Here is a 19,931-nt window from a genome sequence, read left to right as displayed (position 1 = left end):
AAAGACAAAGCAGAAAAAAATAAACTTGTCAACAGTAAAAAATGAAGTTGGCTGTAGAAAAATGTCTGGAGATATAAAGCTGCAAAGAGGAAATGTAGAGTTGTTGTTTCTTAAACAGAAAAATAAAAGCCTCCTGAAAAAAAATCAAGTTTGAATTTATCAAAAAAAAAAGCTCCAGAATCCAGAAAAGCAAAAAGCCCCTTTTTTGAAATGCATAACTATATCTAACCTTTGTTTCTGTTCTTCCTTTTTAGATATTTGTTTGAAAGAGACGATGTCTTTGGCTGACAGTCTATATAATCTACAGTTGATTCAAGAATTTTGTCAGGAATACCTTAACCAGTGTTGCCATTTCAGCCTTGAGGACATGCTCTATGCAGCTTCTTCAATAAAGGTAGAAAAATCGAATAAATAAAAATGCAAGTGGCATCCACAGGACTGTTTTGCTAAGCGCGGATGTAGTATTTTTCGGTCTGCTGCTATGTGAAGAAGCACTTTGCATCTCTTGTGGTACAGCATGCAACACACAAATTTCAGCAGCACGTAAACCCAGCTTCTTTTGGTATTTAGGATGTTCTGGTAGTTCAAAGTATTCTTTAAAAACACTTGTGAAGGTATTTACTAAAACTTTGTGCAAAACTATTTCACACTTTGTCTTCCTAGTAATTAATGGTTAAAGCATGTAATCTGTGATATTTCTGTTGAAATAGAACAGTGATCCGCATTAGTTTTATTAATGATTTCACAAAAGGACAAAATACTGAAGAGTTGTTTATGGAATTATTACTCAACCTTCTTACTCATTTCTGTGTACACAATAATTTTATAGCTTTTTAAGCTTTTACACTTTTGTAGAAGTGTAAACTTGTGAGTTAATTTCATTGAAAAATGGCTCTATGCAGAGAACACAGGCAAGACCACAGTTCCAACAAATACACTTGTTTGAATAAGCTATTAACTGTTTTCCATCATTCTAAGATTCTGCTCTTTTAAAAGAGAGTAAAAAAGTTTTACTTATTTTATCACTTTTTAAGCATGCGTGGAAAAACAAGGAGTTATTGAGTTATTTCTTGCTTAATTGTAAATTTAATTTTTTATTTTTGTTTCTGTAAGAATTTCTTCTGCAAGCTTCGTTTGCTTAAGATTCTTCTTGGCTTGCCTTTAGGGAATGAAATATTATTTTTATGGAGTCAGCTCATCATTGCAGTCGAGATGTAATTGGTTTCTAAAAATCTGGGTCATTTCACTGCTTTTATGATCTTTACAGCAATCTCCCAAGCTGAGTCACAGAGGCCAGAGCCTGAATACAGCTTTGTTGTCTCCTGTAGGTTGAACCCAATCCTTTTCAAATAAGTAATGAGCTGCCAGGGCGAGTAAGGGCAGTAGGGTCAGGCCTCAGAAGTCTAGACTGCTTAGCTCTTGGTGTTTTATTCTGTATATGCCAAATTGCGTAGTGACTGCTTTCAGTCAGCTTTTGGTGTTTTTAAAGTTCAGATACAGTAATCTGCGTACCTATTTGTAAAAGCCTGCGGCACTGCAGTATCTTGCCTGTAGTCTCCCAACGTGTGGTCCTGCAAACATTCAGTGATCTTAGCAGGACTCATTCATTGCTTTTTGGTTCTTTCTCTCTACTTAGGTACATGGAATAAATCAAATTCATTATTCTTCGGTTTCATTTCATTTTTTTTTTCTAGTACTAGTTTGAATTATTTCTCTAGGCAGTGTGCGCTATGAGGCTTCCATTTTTAAATGTAACTATATTAAATTTTTCGTCAGTATGCCAATGTATCAGACTTTGCACTTCTAAAATGCTAAAGACTCAGTAGTATTGCTGTTTCTGTACACCGTTTTTAGAGGGTTTTAGGTTTCTTTCAAATATGTAGAGTACTTCTGGAACTGAGAAGACCCTTTTGTGATCATGTTTTTACAAGCTGCTGTGATGTAGATATTTATGTAGATGTAAATGCTACAAAGAAACGCTGCCAAGTTTTTCTTCTAAAACTTGGCATGGAAACTTTGGCTAGTGCTATAAACTCTGTTTCTTCAGTGGTAAGAATTAATTTGCTTTCAAAGTAAATTCACAATTGAAGGAGCTCTTTCTTAGTTTTCCAGTGCATCTGATTAGAGTAAGATTTAAAAAACGTATATACTCTTCAAAGAAGTCTGTCACTTTGAAAAAACTTGTATTGAAAATGGATATTTTAAATATTACACTTTGAATTAAACTGGTTAGTAGAAATACACTTATCTGAGTCTACAAAATTGATACAGTATCAAGTTTTAGGATATATAGAAGCCTGTGTCTTTGTTTCAGGAGTGCTAATCAGCAAAAATTTCTGTTTGATTTCAAGGTGACTCATACTGCAGAGTATATGCCACTGTGCTTTTGGTTAAAAGTCTGCTATGTTCACAGTGGTGACAGAAAGAATAAAAAGAACCAAACTGCTTCTATGTTACTGGACAAAGCCTCAAGAAAATAATTACATCTGAGTTTTTGGAATAACTGTGCTGTGCCTTGTGCAGTCCTAGAAATTACACTAGGTATCCTGACTTTGTGCTAGTCCTTGAGGAGGAAGGGAGTAGAGCCTCTTTCTTTTCAATTGATGAAGCACGAAGTGCGTAGTGTTCTTTACTGAGCACTAACTACACCGTCCTGTTATGTTAAATCAAGGTAGGTTGTAGATAGTATATGATACAGCAGTTTAGTGCTGAACTTGACAGGAGTGATTGTGCCTGCTTTTGGTTTTCTCATCAAAATGCGCAGAAAAAAAAAATTGATTAATTTAAAACTTCACTTAAAAAGCATCCACAGTATTTGATATCAGTACTCAGATTTTGCAGCAGGTGAAACTGTTGGCTTAATTCTGTTTTAGCACAAAGGAATAAGTTTTGTCTGACTTCCTAAACACCTTTAGTGTCATAATCAAATGAAGCAGAAAGTAAGTTTTGCCACTTCTCACTTGCCCCTTTCTTCTCCTCTTATGAAAATACATTTGTGAAGTTCTTCATAAGATGTTTACAAAGGCAGGGCTACTGATGTTGAAGGAAAAAATATCTGAATACATTCCATGGATGCTTGAGGCACCACCAAGAGACCGTACTGGTTCCTAGTTGTTTTCCTTTGAGACAAGCAAACACAAGTAGAGAGATTACATAGAAATAGTCACAGTGTTTCCTGAATCCTCCCTACATATTTTAGCAAGAGGAAAGAATAGAAAATCTTGGATCTCTCTTTAGTTAAGCAGATTGCTTTTCTGTCCTGATCCTCCCTCTTCTCTTTTTCTATAAACAGTTTTATCCTGAGACACAATTTTTTTTTTTTAATATTTTGTTCTTCAGCAGTATCTGGGAAATTACATAGAATTGAAAGACATGTTTGATTTTGTCTTGACACACACACATTCTGCTTGTCCAAAGAACAAGTTGGTGGAAGTAGAACTTACATGAATTGCTGTTGCAGGAAGCAGGAAGCATGAACCACCCTGCCAAATAGTAAAGACTTATTTATTGTTTTGGCCCAACAGTTGATTAGCACTGCAGTGTAATAGTCAGTATATAGCATTTGTGGTTTGAATAAAGGTCTTACGGAATGTGTAATCCCTGAAAGGATGGTTTAGGGGACATACATGGTCCCTGCATCGACAGAAAAAAATGCATTTCACGTTCCATTTGTCACATGAGATGTATGTTGAAAGTATTTCTAAAAGGGGAAAAACACATATTTGGTTCTATTTGTTTATATTTGGTTATATTCTTGATATTTTTAGATTGTTCTCTGCCAGTTTATTCTAGTAGGACCACAGGGTTCAGACCTAAGAACAAGTTATTTGTGAGGTTCACTTTCCAAGAGGGCAGTGGCACACAGCTTGAATCATTTGATGTTTGCCATCATTTGAGAGCTCAGATAGGAATTTAGCACTGAATCAATTGACAAACAGTTAATTATTGTCTTTTATAAGTGTTCCTTTATCCGAACCTTCTTAAATGTGTGAGTTGTTGGGTTTTTTTAAATATAGTGATTCTAAACTGGTGCTACTAATTTAATCAACGTTCATTGCTGTACATTCCTTTATTAATGAAAAAGGAATGGTGAGACCCAGATCACAACTGATATTGGAACACCTTTTGTTAATTCAACTTATTAACAGAATTAATCCATTGGTAATAAAATAATGCATTACATAGTTCCCATGCGCAGTCTCAGTCACTTTTCCTGGGTTGCAGGCCAACCCAGTGGCCTCCCAGAAGTAGGAGGTCACACTGGCTGACGAGTGGCTTCTGGGAAACTGTCCAGAAGGTCTCTGAAGGGGCCACTTGTCTCTTCAGGTGTATTTACATATGCATATAATCGTGTACTCTTCGTCTGCATACAACAGCTGCTACCCTCCTGGGGGTGATACAGCCTGTCATTGGCACTGTCATGTGCTGGTGGCATTGCACAGATCTATCCAAGCCCTGCTGGTCTGAGAGCGTGGGTTCTTGGGGATTCAACAGGGCTACAGATCTCTGCTGCCTCTCAGTTCTTGGGTGACTTCACAAGCTGCCCCTCAGCGTGGATGCTTCCTCTCCTGTTTTCTGGTAGCTGCAGAGTCTGTTCACCCAGAGTCATGCAGAGGGCATGTTTATTCGGAATGAAAGCTTTCTGAATGTGAAATTCAGTAAATCTGAGAGGCAATTGCTGCCTCTTGTCTGTGAAGGGTGTTCCTCTGCCCTAAATGTGGGCCAGGCTCTGAACCGTGCGGGATGACTCCTAAGCGCATTGAACGTACCTTATTTTTGCATATAGTCACAGAGCAGAGAGAACAAACATTGACACTGTCAAAGCCAGATGGAGTGGCTGGTTCCAGAACTGCCTTTTTTGGGTTTTTTTTCACTGCTGGATTGAGCAGGAGGCTATAGTAATTACAGGTTTGGTTTATGCCAAATGTATTTATAGTATTTAACATTTTGAATGCTTGCACTCTGTGATGTAACGTTGATGATGGCTTTGCAACCAATGTAAACGGAAGCTATGGTCAGCACCATGTTCTCAGAGATGTGAAAAATAGTTCTCAATACATCACATAGATAAATCCTAGAAATTAAGGGTTGTATTTTGTCCCCAAGTGTCCCACAGCTTTCTGTCCAGCCTCAGCCACTCCCAGTCTGGCTGCTAACCCAAGCCTGGGTTTGCAGTTGAAGCTCCTATACGTGTGCATATCAGCTCCGTCAGGAGCTGGGAGAGCAGCTGGCTGCATTTGTTGAGGCCATTCGGTAGGTGTGATGGGAGGCAGTTCAGGGATTTGATTCCCATCTGGCAGGTTTGAAAGGATTCAGGATTGGGAATGAAAAGGAAGATTCAACCAGGGAGCAGTTCTTTGAAGAGGTTTCCCTCCTGAGAGAGACCAAATGTTCCTGACTCATTATTTAAAGGGAAGCAGCATGGTTTGCGTTCGCTGATCTGAGTCAGCCAGTTTTCACACTTTTGTTCTGGTCTGAAAAAGGACAAACTGGAGTTTTCAACTTGAATTGTTGTGGCATTTATTAACGTGTGGCAGGAGATGTGACAAACTGGTAGTGCATGGATTACATGCAGAAGTGTAACTTGCCTTCTTCGGAGAGTTTGAGCCGCTCCCATTTTCTTCAGTCTTGACACATTCATGTTGGTACTTTTATAACACACAAACTGTGGATTTGCATTTGAGGTAACTTACTTTCCTAGGCTGCTGAACAGAGATTTTAATGTGTATGGTGATATAAATGTTTACAATGGTTTTGGTTTTTTTTTTTCATTTGAGAACATTCCTAAAGGCATCTGTGACTGCTTTTGCTTTCAATTTTAGTGGATTCAAGCCTGATTACAAATTATTCATATAGTTTATATGTATGACCTTGTTGTTATTCTATACATGTGTTGGTCTAAAAACCCTTATTAGAAGGATATAACTGAAGTGCTAAGATTGGATGTACTATTTCTGTTAGCTAATTTGATTCTTAGAATTGATCATGATTTTAATGTTGTGGAGAGAGAATAGAGATATTAAAGAAAATAATTTATCTTTCTTGAATAAAAATTATAAAAACAAGCTAGCTTGTATCTCCATTTGATATAGAAGCAAGTAATAATTTTAGATTTTAGAGTATGGGAATATTTTTTTCCGAAAGAATATCTTTCCTGATCTCTTGAAGAGGATTTTTTTTGTACAGTACCAGAAAATACAATAGATAAAATGTGACCAGTAGTACAGCTGACTACATAGAGCTAATTAACAGTCTGCAGATATCAAACTGGAAAAAATTATTTCAGAATATTTAGCAAATAAAGACATCTGTGAAGCTGCAAGTCTGCCATCTGCTGTTCAGCGGTTTTGAGCTAGTCTGAGCTGCTCAGAACTTAGCTGCTTTTTAGTACTATTAAAATACTCTTATGATCCTGAATATTTTTGTGTGTAGGTGCATGTGATAATCATGTGACAACTATTAGAACTTTTGTTAACCTAATCAAGGTAAAGTCTGTGGAGATAATAGCCCTGGGTAGCAGGATTACCACAGACCCTGTTAGTTTCCAGAAAAATTAAGTTACTGGTTATCAGTCTTCCTCATTGATTGTAATAACATCTCTTTCTGACTAAAATAACTTGTGAGAGAATGCTGTTTCCATCATGATGTTTCACCCTCAAATTAGCCTCAGTTCCAAACAGGTTGTGTAGCCAACAGATTCATTTTCACTTCATTAAGTACTTCTTTGGTGATTTTGGAAGAACAAACTGTCTTGTAGTAGCTCAGGACTGCATAGATGGTATTCTCAAAAGGAATATCCAAGTGTTCCATAAAATAGTTGCACTATTAAATGCAGCAGTTCAACATAAATGTAAGGATTTGGAGTATTCAAATGTAATATTTCAGATGGGGAGAAAGCTATGATTAGAACATCTTACAATTAATATTTTGTCGTAAAAAAATTTCAAGTTTAAAAATGTAAAAGTTTGAGGGTAGATGGGGGAATTAGGAGAAAAATTGTAGAAATTGTAATATTTAGGAACTGTAGTATTAAAAATACTCATTCAGTTCTGTTGTGCTGAATAAACAGAGGCGGGGTTTTTCCTATTCTATTTATAGCTTGTGTGTAACGGCTATGGCAATATCTGGCGGATCCCGACACCATCTCGTGAAGTGTATGAGCAGCTTTCAGGCTGTGTCCCTTTGCTCTGAAGTAAAGGCTCATCTACACTAGAAATATTCATTAAAAATAAATCTGAATCAAAAGTGTGAAATAGAAATTTAAAATTATATTCTCAAATTTGCTGATACAAAACTGGGGCTCTATTATTTATTAATAAACGTTATTGTTTATTTTAAAAATGCCTTCTTACCCCTGGTGTCTGTGGTTTGTTTCTGAAATAGACTGGTGTTGTCTAGAATTTTTGTCAAACATTCGCTCGCACTCCAAGATTTGAGGTACTCATTTTTAAGGCAACAAAATTAATGCAACAATTTGACATTTGAGGGACTGAAAACATAGTGAAACCGTCAAAAGAAGTCTTAACTGGAAGCCTTGCATATTCTGGATATAATTTTTAATTTGAGTACAGGCAAACACTGGGTGTGCTCAAATACATTGAGTGTGAGGAGTGAGAATGTGCGCGGTCTTGTCTACTGATGTGTCTATGCCATGGAAAGTAAATGGGTCCATCACAGAATACAGAGCACTTTTCTTCTCTTTTCTACTGGATCACAAAAAGCTTCATCTTTCTGCTTAGATTTTCCTTCCCTGGCTGTTTCATTGACAGCAGACAACTGACAGACTTTGCAGACAGGCTTTAATCGACCAGAAAATATTTTCGTTGGACAAAGAAAAAGTTAATATAGGAACCATGTATCGTCGGTTTTACTTTCTCAGAATTTGTCTCATTTTTGTTAAAGAACTGTCAGCTAAATCATTTGCTCTACTCTTCTAACCCTACAGTTTGTTAGCTGATATTTAATACCTCCCATTCTTGTAAAATCCTCCAGAAAAGAAATAACGCAGATGTTGTGTTGTAGGTCTCCCTTCTACAGAGTTCCGTGAAATTGAATGAGTAATTTATTTGTAAGTTTAAACTAAATTTGAGACTATATGCGATTATTTCAGGAGCCCACATGCAATTCTTAACAAGCAGCAAGGTTTTTGTGGCGATAAAGAAAGGTCTTACTGCTAACAAAGGACTGGAAGTTAAAGAAATGTCCCATGCTATGGTATTCAGAATGTTTCACGTGTATGAAGATTGCTCTATTAATATCTCTAATAGCAAAGTACATACTGAAGATCATTTTCAGTACTATAGAAAATGTAGAAGCTGACTCCATTCAAAAAAACAAAATAAGAGCTATCCTTGGTCGAACCAAAGGTCCACCTGGCACCGTACTTTGTGTCCCACAACTGTTTGGAAATGGCAGAAGCCAAAGCAGATAGAGACCAGGGCAAGCTGTGAGTTTTATTCTGAGTAGGTTTAAAAATTCTGTCGCATACCATATAGCATTTTGTACTTTACTAACATCCATTATTTTTCTTTGTTTAAAAGAAAGAAAAAACCAAAATCAGGCAATTGTTTGCTTTTTTCCTAAACTATTCTAAATAGCTTGCCTTCCTTGCAAACTATTCTGTGGAACAAATAATTAAAGCAATTCCTACTTTCCCTGAGAGAGTATTTTCACTTATTTTTATTCTCAAAGAAAATTAAAGAGATAGGTAGCGTCTGATAGTTTAGTGTAAAAATGCTAACTTTCACAAGCACAGAAAGTTGTATAGGACCAAATATTAAAGCTGTATTTTAAAAGAAATGTCACATGGAAATACATTTCTGTGTTTCAACATTAGTTTAGAAGTTGCAAAGGCTCTTGATGATGATGTTAGTTTGTAAAAATTAACAAACCTATTGGCTTAAGTTATTCAGTGTTAATGACCTGAAAAAAAGTGAGTAAGGACACTCGCTTTTTTGCAAGTATTGTTAGCTAGACATTATTAGGCTTTATTAAGCAGACTGTTTTCAAAAGTTGTTTAAATGCGCTTTCTCAGTTGAATGCATAAGTAGAGGTTTGTATTGTTTATATCTCAGGCTTGGTAAGACAGGTGACACGAGTCAGTGTGCCTGCTTGAGTCAGCTTAGGCCTGGGTGCTCAATGATCTCATTCAGTTGATATTTCTAGATATGAAGTAGCACTGAAACATATGGACGAAGCATCTTAGGACTGATCATTTGGCCTCTGAAGCCTTTAGGATCCACAGTCGGCAAACCTCCTGCTCTTTTTGCCTTTCTTGTTATATATTCTTGTTATATGCTTCTGCCTGGTTTTCCCCTCTGATTTTTTTTTTTTTTTTTGGCTGCACTTCATGTCATCAGTTTTTTATTCCTTTTCTCTTGTTTTTCCCCTTGTGTTATATCTGATGCCTTGAACACTTCTGTGTTTCGTAGCTATGTAATGGGAGAGTAGAGTAGGGAGATCTATCAACAATGTATTAAATGTGCCTAAATCTTTGGAGCTGAAAGCTTGTTCTAGCATGCATTGAACAGAAACCACTGCTTGGTTTTGTTTGGCATTACAGACTTGTAAATTTGGGTCAATCTTCGCCAGTGTGGCAGAAAGCACATACTTGACACAAAAGTCTCGATCAGATTCTGGATTCCGACACTAAAGGCTACCAGAGTTTTTCATGTTGAAAAGCTCAGAAAATTATATGGCCTAGCTTTGCAAAACAATGGGCTTTTCACTACTGTTTCTTTATGGAAATGGCTAATCTATCTGACAGGCATCTTCTTCCACTCGTCCCGTACCTCACTACCCTGCCTGCAAGACATCAGGTCTGAGCATATGCGTGTTACGAAACATTTCACCCCAAATAGTTGCAGTCTGGTCCAGTTCTGGGTTTTAGTGCTACAGATCACTCTTGGTCATCTCTATTCCTAACAAATCAGTAGTGAAGAGATTGTAAACTGGATGAAACGCAGACACATATTCCGAATGCTGCTTTATCTGTTTATTTGCAGATTTGTGTTGTAACATAAATTTCTCTCTCATTTTATTTTTGTAGAGCAACTACATGGTGTTCATGGCAGAATTGTTCTGGTGGTTTGAAGTGGTGAAACCATCATTTGTACAGCCTCGTGTTGTTGTGCATCCCCAAGGTAATATTAACCATCGGTTTTCATGTGTATGTTTTTAATATGAACACATTGCCATTGTGTTCACAAATACGGGGAATATTTTAGTTAACAGGATTTGGCAGTACACAGGACCCCTAAAGAAGGAGGGAAGTACTCTTTCCTCATGTTAATCTGCATCTCGTCTTATAAATCATAATTAGATTTTGTTGCCTATTACCAAAAACTCGTTTAAATTGTTGTGGTATAATCACTTGCAAATTTTCCTGACCTAAATGAGCTTAGAATCCATTTATGCCCATGCAAGGATTACAAACATAGTAAGGAGCCAAGAACAGAATGTAGCCTGAAGAGCTTTTATTGCCGAGGAGAAGATACCAAGAGGAAGGAACATAAATCTGGGGAAAGTGGACGGATAGTTAATTGTAAAATGGCATTTTGTACTCGGGTGCAAAGGCACAGTCTTCCATCAGTAAATTTTCATATTTCAAAATCCACCTCTTGGGTAAATCTTCAGCTCTGCTAGAGCGTACAGAGTCACAGGAACTTCAACATTCACACAGCAGTGCTGTGATTGGCTCTCTAAGAGCTAGGAAGAGATTTTAATTGTGCAGCTTTTATACATCTTTTTTTCATTTATATGCTTTATAGTACATACAGATCTGAGTTAAATCTTTTAAATATTGCTAACTAATTTAGGATATGACCAAAATACTATTTATTAGCTGAAAAGTTAGTCTGAGGGTTTAGGGGGAAAAAAAAAATCTGTCACAAAGATTTCTTCCACAAGAAGATTTACTTTTGCTACAAGCATTACTTGCTTTTATTTTTTTGTCTCTTTTCAGTGCTATTCTTTATTATTTCTTCCCTTGCCTTGCCTAGTAATTTTTATTATTCTCTGTTCCCTTAATTAGTGTCAATATGAGAATCTGGGAGGCGGTCCAGCTGAAAGGAAGTGATTGGTGTTTAATCTAAATAATGTAACCATTGAAAATTCTTTAAATCTTTGGAAATCATTACTTCAGATTATTTTGGGCAGCTTTTCTACTATGGGTTCTCACTGAATACTTTTTCACTATAATAACTTGAGTTTTGTTCTTCTGGGCAGCTGAACCTGCAAAAGACGCAGCTTCTGCTCACAGCTTGAATGCTAACAGAAAAAATTATGTGGATGGCCCATCTGGTTCTGACTTCGTAGCCAGGTACCGTCAGAGAATCACTCATACTGTTTCACAACCTTCTCCTTTGTATTCAAAGTCACGCGTAGTTTTTTGTTTAGTTTTTTGCCGTTTTGCAGTGCTCAAGGATTCTGTTGCTAAATATCATCTGTAGAATTTTGTGGATGATCCCGTTTTTCATCTCTTTCCCCCAGTGCCTCATTGTGTGGCAGGCAAAGTGTTCATGTATGTTCAGTTCACTTTTAGCACCTTTTGCTAAGGACAATGCGCTATTGTCTCACCAGTTTCCAAAACAACCCTTACCGTTCAGCAGAGAAGTGTCATAGGCTCTCCTTATCCTCTTCAATTTTGTGTGGTGCTGCTGACCAAATCTGCTCAGAAAGAGCAATTTTTCCAGAATTCACAGTGAATTATCCAAAAATGGTAAAGAAAGTAAAGTAAGAAAAGTCAGAACATCTCTTGAGTGATGGTTTTAGTTTGGTGTGAATCTGTTACTTAAGTACCATGAAGGTCAAATAGGTAGAAATTAATTCTTATGCTATGATGAACTTTCTAAGTCTTGTGAGCATCATGAGCAGAAAGAGAACTGCTTCATTAACTGTGCTTTACATAATATGTGGTTTTGTAGATGTACGTGAAACACGATTTTTAGTGTTAACTGTTGCAGATTGGGGAGCAATATAAAAATGTCCCATTCCCCCCATGTTCCAGCTAATCTGGCGTTTGATAAGAGGCAGAAATTGCATGTTAACCTATCTTTTTAATCTTTCTTTCAACATGATGAAGAAAACCTTCCAATGATCTGATCTGAACATATTTGTAATTTGGAGGCAAATGTTTATTAATTGTTTGAAGTAACAGAGGAGAGGATAAAATTGGTCTATTAATTGGATATTCAGCAAATTGTTTGTTGCCAACCCAGCAAACCCTGTTCAGCCTTTTCTGTTTTTTTAATAATATTTTTAATATTTTTAATAATATTTTGGGGGGTTGAGGTGCAGGGAGACGTTTGGTTGGTTTGGGGGTTTGCTGGTTTAGGTGGGTTTTTTTAGTACTTAGGAATGTATACCGACTTTAATCAGGGACTAATATTTCTTATTAAATGCTGTGATTCTGAATTTCACTTTTCTGTATCTGAAGTGTTTCCCTTCTGGACAATGGCATTATTTTAATGTAAACTGAGCATTTAAGCCAGGAGAACAACAAACAGTAGTTTTGTACATATTTTTTGAAACAAGCCTTCTCAGGGCCATTCACAACTTGCAAAGCTACTGCAAGCAGCCCAACAAAGGGCTTGTAACTGTGACTGTCCTACAGAATGAAGAAAGGTTTGCAGTAAAAATTACATTGTGTGTGGTTTCCAATCTGGTGTCCCCCTTACAGAGCCCTTAATGAACAGAGCATCAGTGCCCTGTCATTTAGAAGTTCTAGGAAGATAGTACATCATATGTCAGTTTACACTTAAATTAAACTAAAGAAACATGAGTTCTGTGCTGTACTTATGCTATAGGGATCACTGTGGAGAAGATTTTCTTTGAATGTGAAGAAAGTTAGTAGATGAACACTGGACAACACCACAACAAAAGTCTATAGGTAGCCTTGACTGTGTAAAAAACACTCCACAGCTGAAGCCAGTAACCATGCATTTATTCCAGCTGTCAATAACATCCTTTTTCATCCCAATAAATCTGCCTTTTATCTGTGTGTGTTTTCTCTGGGCAGATGGTTTTTGAAGTATAAACTGAAGAGAACTGATTGGAAGTTGTACAATAAGCATCTGAATTCAATTAATGAACACTTAGAAAAGCCTTTATGTTTCTTAGTGCCATTACCATTCCAAATTTAAGTATCAAATCTATTAAGTTGCTAACAGCCTGTTTTGTACTATTGCTCATGTTTTGTGTGACACACTCAGAGATCCCTGGGAGCCCCTTGTGGCTGTGGGCTACGTATTGTACTAGCTCATCACAGCGCTGTTGTAGCGTCTCTACAGTGATGGATATGGTTTTGTGTTGGAGTAGTGTGAGAGCAATCCATGAGTAACAGAAGGAGCTGTATCTTTCCTCATAAACAAGTGTACTTCATCCAGCTGGATGATACTTCATAGCATTGTAGGACAAAGAAGTTATCTCAGGTGGTAGGAATCTAACGCACTGGCTGTCCCTGGCAGAACAGGCCTGCCTGTGGGATGTTGTGGTCCTGGCCTCTCTCCTTGTCCCGACTGCACGTTCCTGCCGCCTCGGGTGTTTGACATCATCATTCCAGTGCACAAAAATAGAAAAAAACTGACCCAGTCGGAAAAAGTGAATGTTTTTCTGTTGGCTTGGCTTGTCGAAATGACTCAGAGGATTGGATGGAGAGCCAGCACAGAGGAGGGAGTGGGACTGTGGTGGCAAGCAGTTACGATGTCTGAGGGTTACCATGGAACCACGGTCATGGTGCCAAAATCAGTCTTTTCTTGAGTGAAAATGAAGTGTATAGATTTCCTTTGTGGTAGCGATTTTTCACAGGCTGCCGAATGAAATTTTGCAAGCATATTTTTCTTTTAAGGTAACATAGACACTGTATCTACGACTTTTGAATTTTCACATAACTCTCAAATGCCATTTAAAACAGATATGTAGCTAGTGTGTAATGTTATTAAGACAAAAAATCAGGGATTTGAGAACTTACTTTGAATAGTTTAATATTTTCTTAAGAAAGATGCTTTTGTAGATTGTAAAACAGTATTTGTCTTGAATTAATGCAAATATCCTCCTGAAATATTACCTAGAAACATTTCTACAGCGTACTGTCTGTTAACTATAAAAGCGTCCAACAAAAATATTTTGAAAATTACTGATTGGGAAAAGGGAGTTGGGAGCGTGCTCTTCAACTCCGTGAACAAATTCAAAACCTGAAAGAATTTTAATCTGGCTTATTCTTGAAGTCTGGCTTCTTTAGAAGTGTTTTACATAGAAATGTATGTGTCTTTATGCATGTGTCTTTCTTTATGCATGTGTCTTTGTTCTGATCCTGAATAAGCACCTTGATCAAAACGTTGAATTATGTTAATCCTGTTCTGGATTAACACTGTGAGTCTGTTGCAGATCTTCTCTGTGAACAAAAAAAAGCATCTGTTTTAAACTGAAATAGAGGAAATCTTGGTAATTACTGTTTTAGCACAGAATATATTTTTTGCATTTATAAAGCATGTCTAGCAATCAGTTTCCTTTATCCACTTCTAATGCATATTGCAGTCCAGACACAAAGTTGAAGTTTCAGGATAAGCAACTGAAAAGAGAGATGCATGAGAAGTATGTGATATTAGCTGCAGTCACTCAGTTTTGAGGCTGCTAGGAACTGCCTTATATGGTTTGTGTTTGTTTGGGGCTTTTGCTAGAACCCAGCCTAAAAATGAGAGCATTCTGATCAAGACATTTGCATGAAATAAATCGGGAGACAAGGATGTTAACAAAAACTAATGCTGATCTGTCGCTGTTTGTGTAGGAGAAATAGCTTTTTGACTTTTTGGTTTATCTGCATTAGGTCCAGTCCAAGGTAGTAACATGTTCTCTTTTTAGTTTTTAAATTAATATTTCAAGAAGATAATTACACTTCTTCACTGTCACAAAAAGCAAATCTTTTTTTGTGTCAGCCCAAGACATGAGGACCAGATTTAGATTAGACACAAGGAAGAATTTCTTCACCATGAGAGTGGTGTGAGGCACTGGCACAGGTTGCCCAGGGAAGTTGTGGCTGCCCCATTCCTGGAGGTGTTCAAGGCCAGGTTGGATGGGCCTTGGGCAGCCTGATCCAGTGGGAGGTGAGCCCACCCATGGCAGGGGGGTGGAACTGGATGATCCTTAAGGTCCCTTCCAACCCAAACTATTCTATGATTCTGTTCTATGAAGTCTGCCCTTTTGTAATGTAGCTTTTGATGTAGTACTTCTAAGTTAATGTCTCTTGCTTTATAGATTGGGAAGTCCAACTTCTGTACCATCTCACCAGCTGCATACACGTCAGCAGCCTTATTCGTCTGTTCCAGGTAACAATTTACACATGACTAGAAGAGGCAGTGAGACAAGGTGTCATCTTCTCAGTAAATTGCTATCGTGCTTATATTTATTCAAACATTATTTATGCAGAAATTACTGGGGGAGCTTTACATAAGAGGCTAATGAATGAGTTGTGTAATTTATAAAATGTGCAAACGGAGGGTTTGTGTTTGTAATCTGTTGTGTATATTTTTTAAATTTTATTTCTGTTTTGATTATGTGGAACGTGGCTTACAGAAGTATTTGTACTATATTTTAGTAGTACTTGTACATTTTACTCAATAGTAAATGTTTTGAGGGATTATATAATACATATTCAGGATGAAATGGACTCAGTTGCTCTACTTGTATTCTTAACATGAAAAAACTTTTTTTCTTACATTGAAGTGTTCTAAGTAGTTAAACTAGTTTGATAAAGCAATGGAAGATGGTGTTAAAATCATTTTTCATAGTGGTTACCTTGTGTTCTATTTTAATTTCACTTAGGAGTCATCAGAAGGTCCACATCAATGTCTTATGTAGATGGGCACGTAGGGACATGGCCCAAAGAGAAAAGGTAAGTAGTTCTGCCATAGGAATTGGTTAAAAAATGGTTATTCATTGGTCATAAACAGTCATAAATGCTCCATTGCTGTTTGGATTTTCAGAATCCTGTAATAAGAGTTCTTGTAAGACTTGTGAAAGTAGAAAAAGAAAGGTAAAACTGTATGAAGAGCTCAGTAATTGGAAACAAACTTCAGAAATAAAATTATCTATTTTCTACATTGAAAAGAGGTGTATTTGAGATATTTGAACTGTTTGCATTAAATATGTTCACATATATACATTTCAGTCAACTAAAAGTGGTAGGAGTAACATGGCTAATAAGCTTGGTAGAATTTAAACTTGTATTATTTTTTAATAGTAAGAAAAATCAGTTCGGTCGGAATGTTTTGGGTTTTAGTTGGACTGGACATAAATTCTTAATCTGTAGGGTGTAAACTAAAGTTAAAATGGTAAGACGTATAGTGGTGAGCTATTCAGTAAGTGTCAATTGTATCTCTTTCCACACATTCCTTCTGATCTACTGTGGCAATTCTTATATTCCTGAAGTGCCCAGAATTTATTCCAAAGTAACAAAAAGTGTTGGTTGTCTCTGAAGAAAATGCTGTTATTCTATTTTGTTGTATCATTTTTTTATTATATTTGTATCTATTTCTTAAATATATAAAAAATCATGAATATACAAATATACTTTAATGCTACAAATGTAAAATAATTTAAGAACTAATGTGAATATTTCATTATTATTAATTACCTGTTGCTCAGTTACTACTTTTATTCTAATCTCTATTAGGTCATCATTACATGGAGTTTCGTTTGACATTTCCTTTGACAAAGAAAAAAGCATTCCAGTATCTGCTTCAAACAAAGGAATGACTAGATCTGTGAGCAATGAAGGCCTTGCAGTAAACATCAACCGTATGCCAAAACATATTAGAAAAAATCTGTCCTTAAAACCAGTAAATGGAGAAGAGGAAAATCAAGACATTGAAGAGGAGAAGGACGTGATAGCTCATAAAGATAGAAAGGCCAATCAGTCTCTTAACACAAATCAAAAAAATGCCAATGAGAGCAGCCGTTACCGGTTTCCAAACGGAGCTCTGCAAAACAGGGCAGTTCTGGATGATTTTGGCAATCAGATTGAGACACCAAGCATTGAAGAGGCTTTGCAGATAATTCATGACACTGACAAATCTCCCAGAGTTATCCAAACAGACCAAATTACAAATGGTTTTTTTCTTCACAATCAGGAAATTAGCATCTTGAATTCGAATGTTAAACTCAATCAGTCTACCCCTGATATAATTACAGACACAAAAGGTGCTCTGAGTCCTGTGACTGACAATACAGAAGTAGATACTGGAATACATGTCCCTTCAGAAGATATTCCAGAGACAATGGATGAGGATTCATCTTTGAGAGATTATACTGTAAGCATGGACTCTGACATGGAAGAACCATCCAAATTTCTCCAGGATTATGACATGCGAGCTAGCAGTCACAGAGATCAATTAAGTCCCTGTCCCAGCTCAGTAAGTACTAAATCACAGGCAGGCAGCAGTGCTTCTTCAAGTTCGGGTGTTAAAATGACTAGCTTTGCAGAGCAGAAATTCAGGAAGTTGAATCACACAGATAGTAGAAGCAGTGGAAGCAGTTCTCAGAAAACTACACCAGAAGGTTCCGAGCTGAACATTCCTCACGTGGTTGCTTGGACTCATATTCCTGAGGAGGCAGCTGTTCCTCAAGGAAGAGACACTACACAGTTACTGGCTTCTGAAATGGTACATCTTAGGATGAAGCTAGAGGAAAAGAGGCGAGCTATTGAAGCGCAGAAGAAGAAAGTTGAAGCTGCATTCACAAAGCAGAGGCAGAAAATGGGAAGAACAGCATTTCTTAATGTTGTGAAAAAGAAGGGTGATGGGGTATCACCTCTCCGAGAAGAAGCAGCAGGAGCTGAAGATGAGAAGGTATTCACTGACAGTAATCGATTGAAAGAAAAAGAAACTCAAAAATCAGATGACCAAACTAGTAAGACTTCAGAATTAATGAAAGAAACCCCTGAAAATTCTCATAGCAAATGGTTAAAATCTCCTGCTACTCCTATGGATGCCGAAAAGCAATGCAGTTTAGCAAGCCCCTCGGAAGAAAATTTGAATGAAGGAGATCTCTTAGAATATACAAAATCTATTGAAAAACTAAACTCTTCCCTACACTTTCTACAACAAGAAATGCAACGTCTGTCCCTTCAACAGGAGATGTTGATGCAGATGAGAGAGCAACAGGCTTGGGTTATTTCTCCTCCTCAACCGTCTCCTCAGAAGCAGATTCGGGACTTTAAGTCTTCATCAAAGCAAATGGGAGCTCCGTCTCCCGTTACACCTTTCTCACAGGAATCTCCTCGCTCTACACATCAGTCTCCGCAGTCTTCCAACAGGAAGAATGCCTCTTTTCACATTAAAATGCAAAGGACTCCTAGGCCAAATGAACTGAAAATAACACCTCTAAATCGTACCTTAACTGCCCCCCGATCTGTGGATAGTCTTCCCCGATTGAGGAGATTTTCCCCAAGTCAAGTTCCTATTCAGACTAGATCATTTGTTTGCTTTGGAGATGATGGTGAACATACAGGTGAACCTCCATTAAAGGAAAATGTTCTGAAGGAAGCCAAGCTTACAGAAGAGGCAGCAAAAGAAGAAGGACCAAAATCACTGAAACAGAGTGAACAGAAGTTGGAGGAAAAGGAGATGAAGCCTATTGAATCTACTGTTTCTGAAGTATTATCTCAGCCTATCACAGAAACTGTCTGTCTCACACCAAATGAAGATCAGCTAAGACAACCAGTTTTACCAACACCAACTCCCAAAACAGCCAACTTAATTGAAGTTTCCCTATCAGATTTGAAGCCACCAGACAAAACTGAAGTATCAGTTGAGAAATATGATGGTGAGAGCGATAGAGAACAATTTGAGGATGACCAGAAAGTGTGTTGTGGATTCTTCTTTAAGGTAAGAGGACTTGTGGATGTGTATATCTGCTATTAAGCTTCCTTGGAAAGGGAACTTCTTAATTCACGTGTAGATTTCAGTGGAGACTTTCCATTGAAGTCAAAGCAGATTGTTCTGCAACTCCAAATGTACAAGCTTATCTTTTGCACTTGGTGATAAAACTGGCATTGTAAGAGTGGTGAGGTTCTGCCATACTGCAGATCCTGAGCATGCCAGAGTATCCCTTACAGTTATGGGAAAGTGTTCAGAAGTTTTGGTCAGGAAGATGTTTACTTAATGTAGATTTATTTTTAACATAAGCTTTAGTGACCTTAATAAACATGCTCACATCTCACCCTCACTTCCTCATCCCAGTCCCAAATTCAAGTAAAAGGTTTTGAAGTACATAACAGCCTGTGCTTTTTTAAATGTTGAATGTCAGAGTTGCACTTTGGAAAGCCTTTTTCCCTCTCTTGGCTGGCTGACTAAGTATAGTCTCCGAGATACTCTTTTGAAGTTGGTATTTGGAGCTCTCCCTGTTGTTTTATTAAAGAGTTATATTCAGACAGGCATTTAACTGTAATGCACGTTGTAAGAGAGTGGTCTAGACACTGAAGCCATCAAGATTATGGATTTTCATTTTGGAATACCCCACAGTCTTGTATCATGTATCTAAGAATCGCCTTGTTTCTCTGGAAGCATTCTTCAGTTCTAACAAAACACTTGGCTTGATCAGCAGAAGTTACTTCTGTATGCTGTGTAATTAATCAGTTTTGTGATAATTGTCTTCATCTTTATACACGTTGGATCTTTCAAAGCTAAATACAGAAGTTTATGCAGTGTGGAATCTGACTCCAAACTAAAATATTTCAATTAGCCAGTTTTCTCATATCAATGTTGAATTTTATGTTTGACTTAGGAAGGACAGTGTCCTTTTATAAGAAAACTCTTAAATGTGTCTCAAATACTACAAAAGTATGTTAGGAAATTGCAACCATTTGTACAGAATGAAGAGTAATGACTTGGCAAAATCAGTTGCTGAATTCAAAGATCTTAATAATTTTTGATCCT

General features: G+C 37.2%; 1 protein-coding gene across 4 annotated transcripts in view; it reads left to right on the top strand.

Annotated features, from left to right (window-relative positions):
* CAMSAP2 (calmodulin regulated spectrin associated protein family member 2) overlaps positions 1-19,931 on the top strand; it is an 88,581-nt gene that overhangs the window by 57,496 nt on the left and 11,154 nt on the right. For all 4 annotated transcript variants that reach the window (XM_054072682.1, XM_054072681.1, XM_054072680.1 and 1 more), the window contains 6 exons: positions 255-394; positions 10,049-10,142; positions 11,227-11,320; positions 15,253-15,323; positions 15,820-15,889; positions 16,670-18,881. In XM_054072682.1, coding sequence (XP_053928657.1) covers positions 255-394; positions 10,049-10,142; positions 11,227-11,320; positions 15,253-15,323; positions 15,820-15,889; positions 16,670-18,881 — 2,681 coding nt within the window. The remainder of the gene's footprint in view (positions 1-254; positions 395-10,048; positions 10,143-11,226; positions 11,321-15,252; positions 15,324-15,819; positions 15,890-16,669; positions 18,882-19,931) is intronic.

Source organism: Cuculus canorus, chromosome 8 (genome assembly GCF_017976375.1).
Source record: "Cuculus canorus isolate bCucCan1 chromosome 8, bCucCan1.pri, whole genome shotgun sequence".
Lineage (NCBI taxonomy): Eukaryota > Metazoa > Chordata > Aves > Cuculiformes > Cuculidae > Cuculus > Cuculus canorus.
The sequence above is the reverse complement of the archived record's forward strand: the minus strand, read 5'-3'. Positions and strand labels throughout refer to the sequence as shown.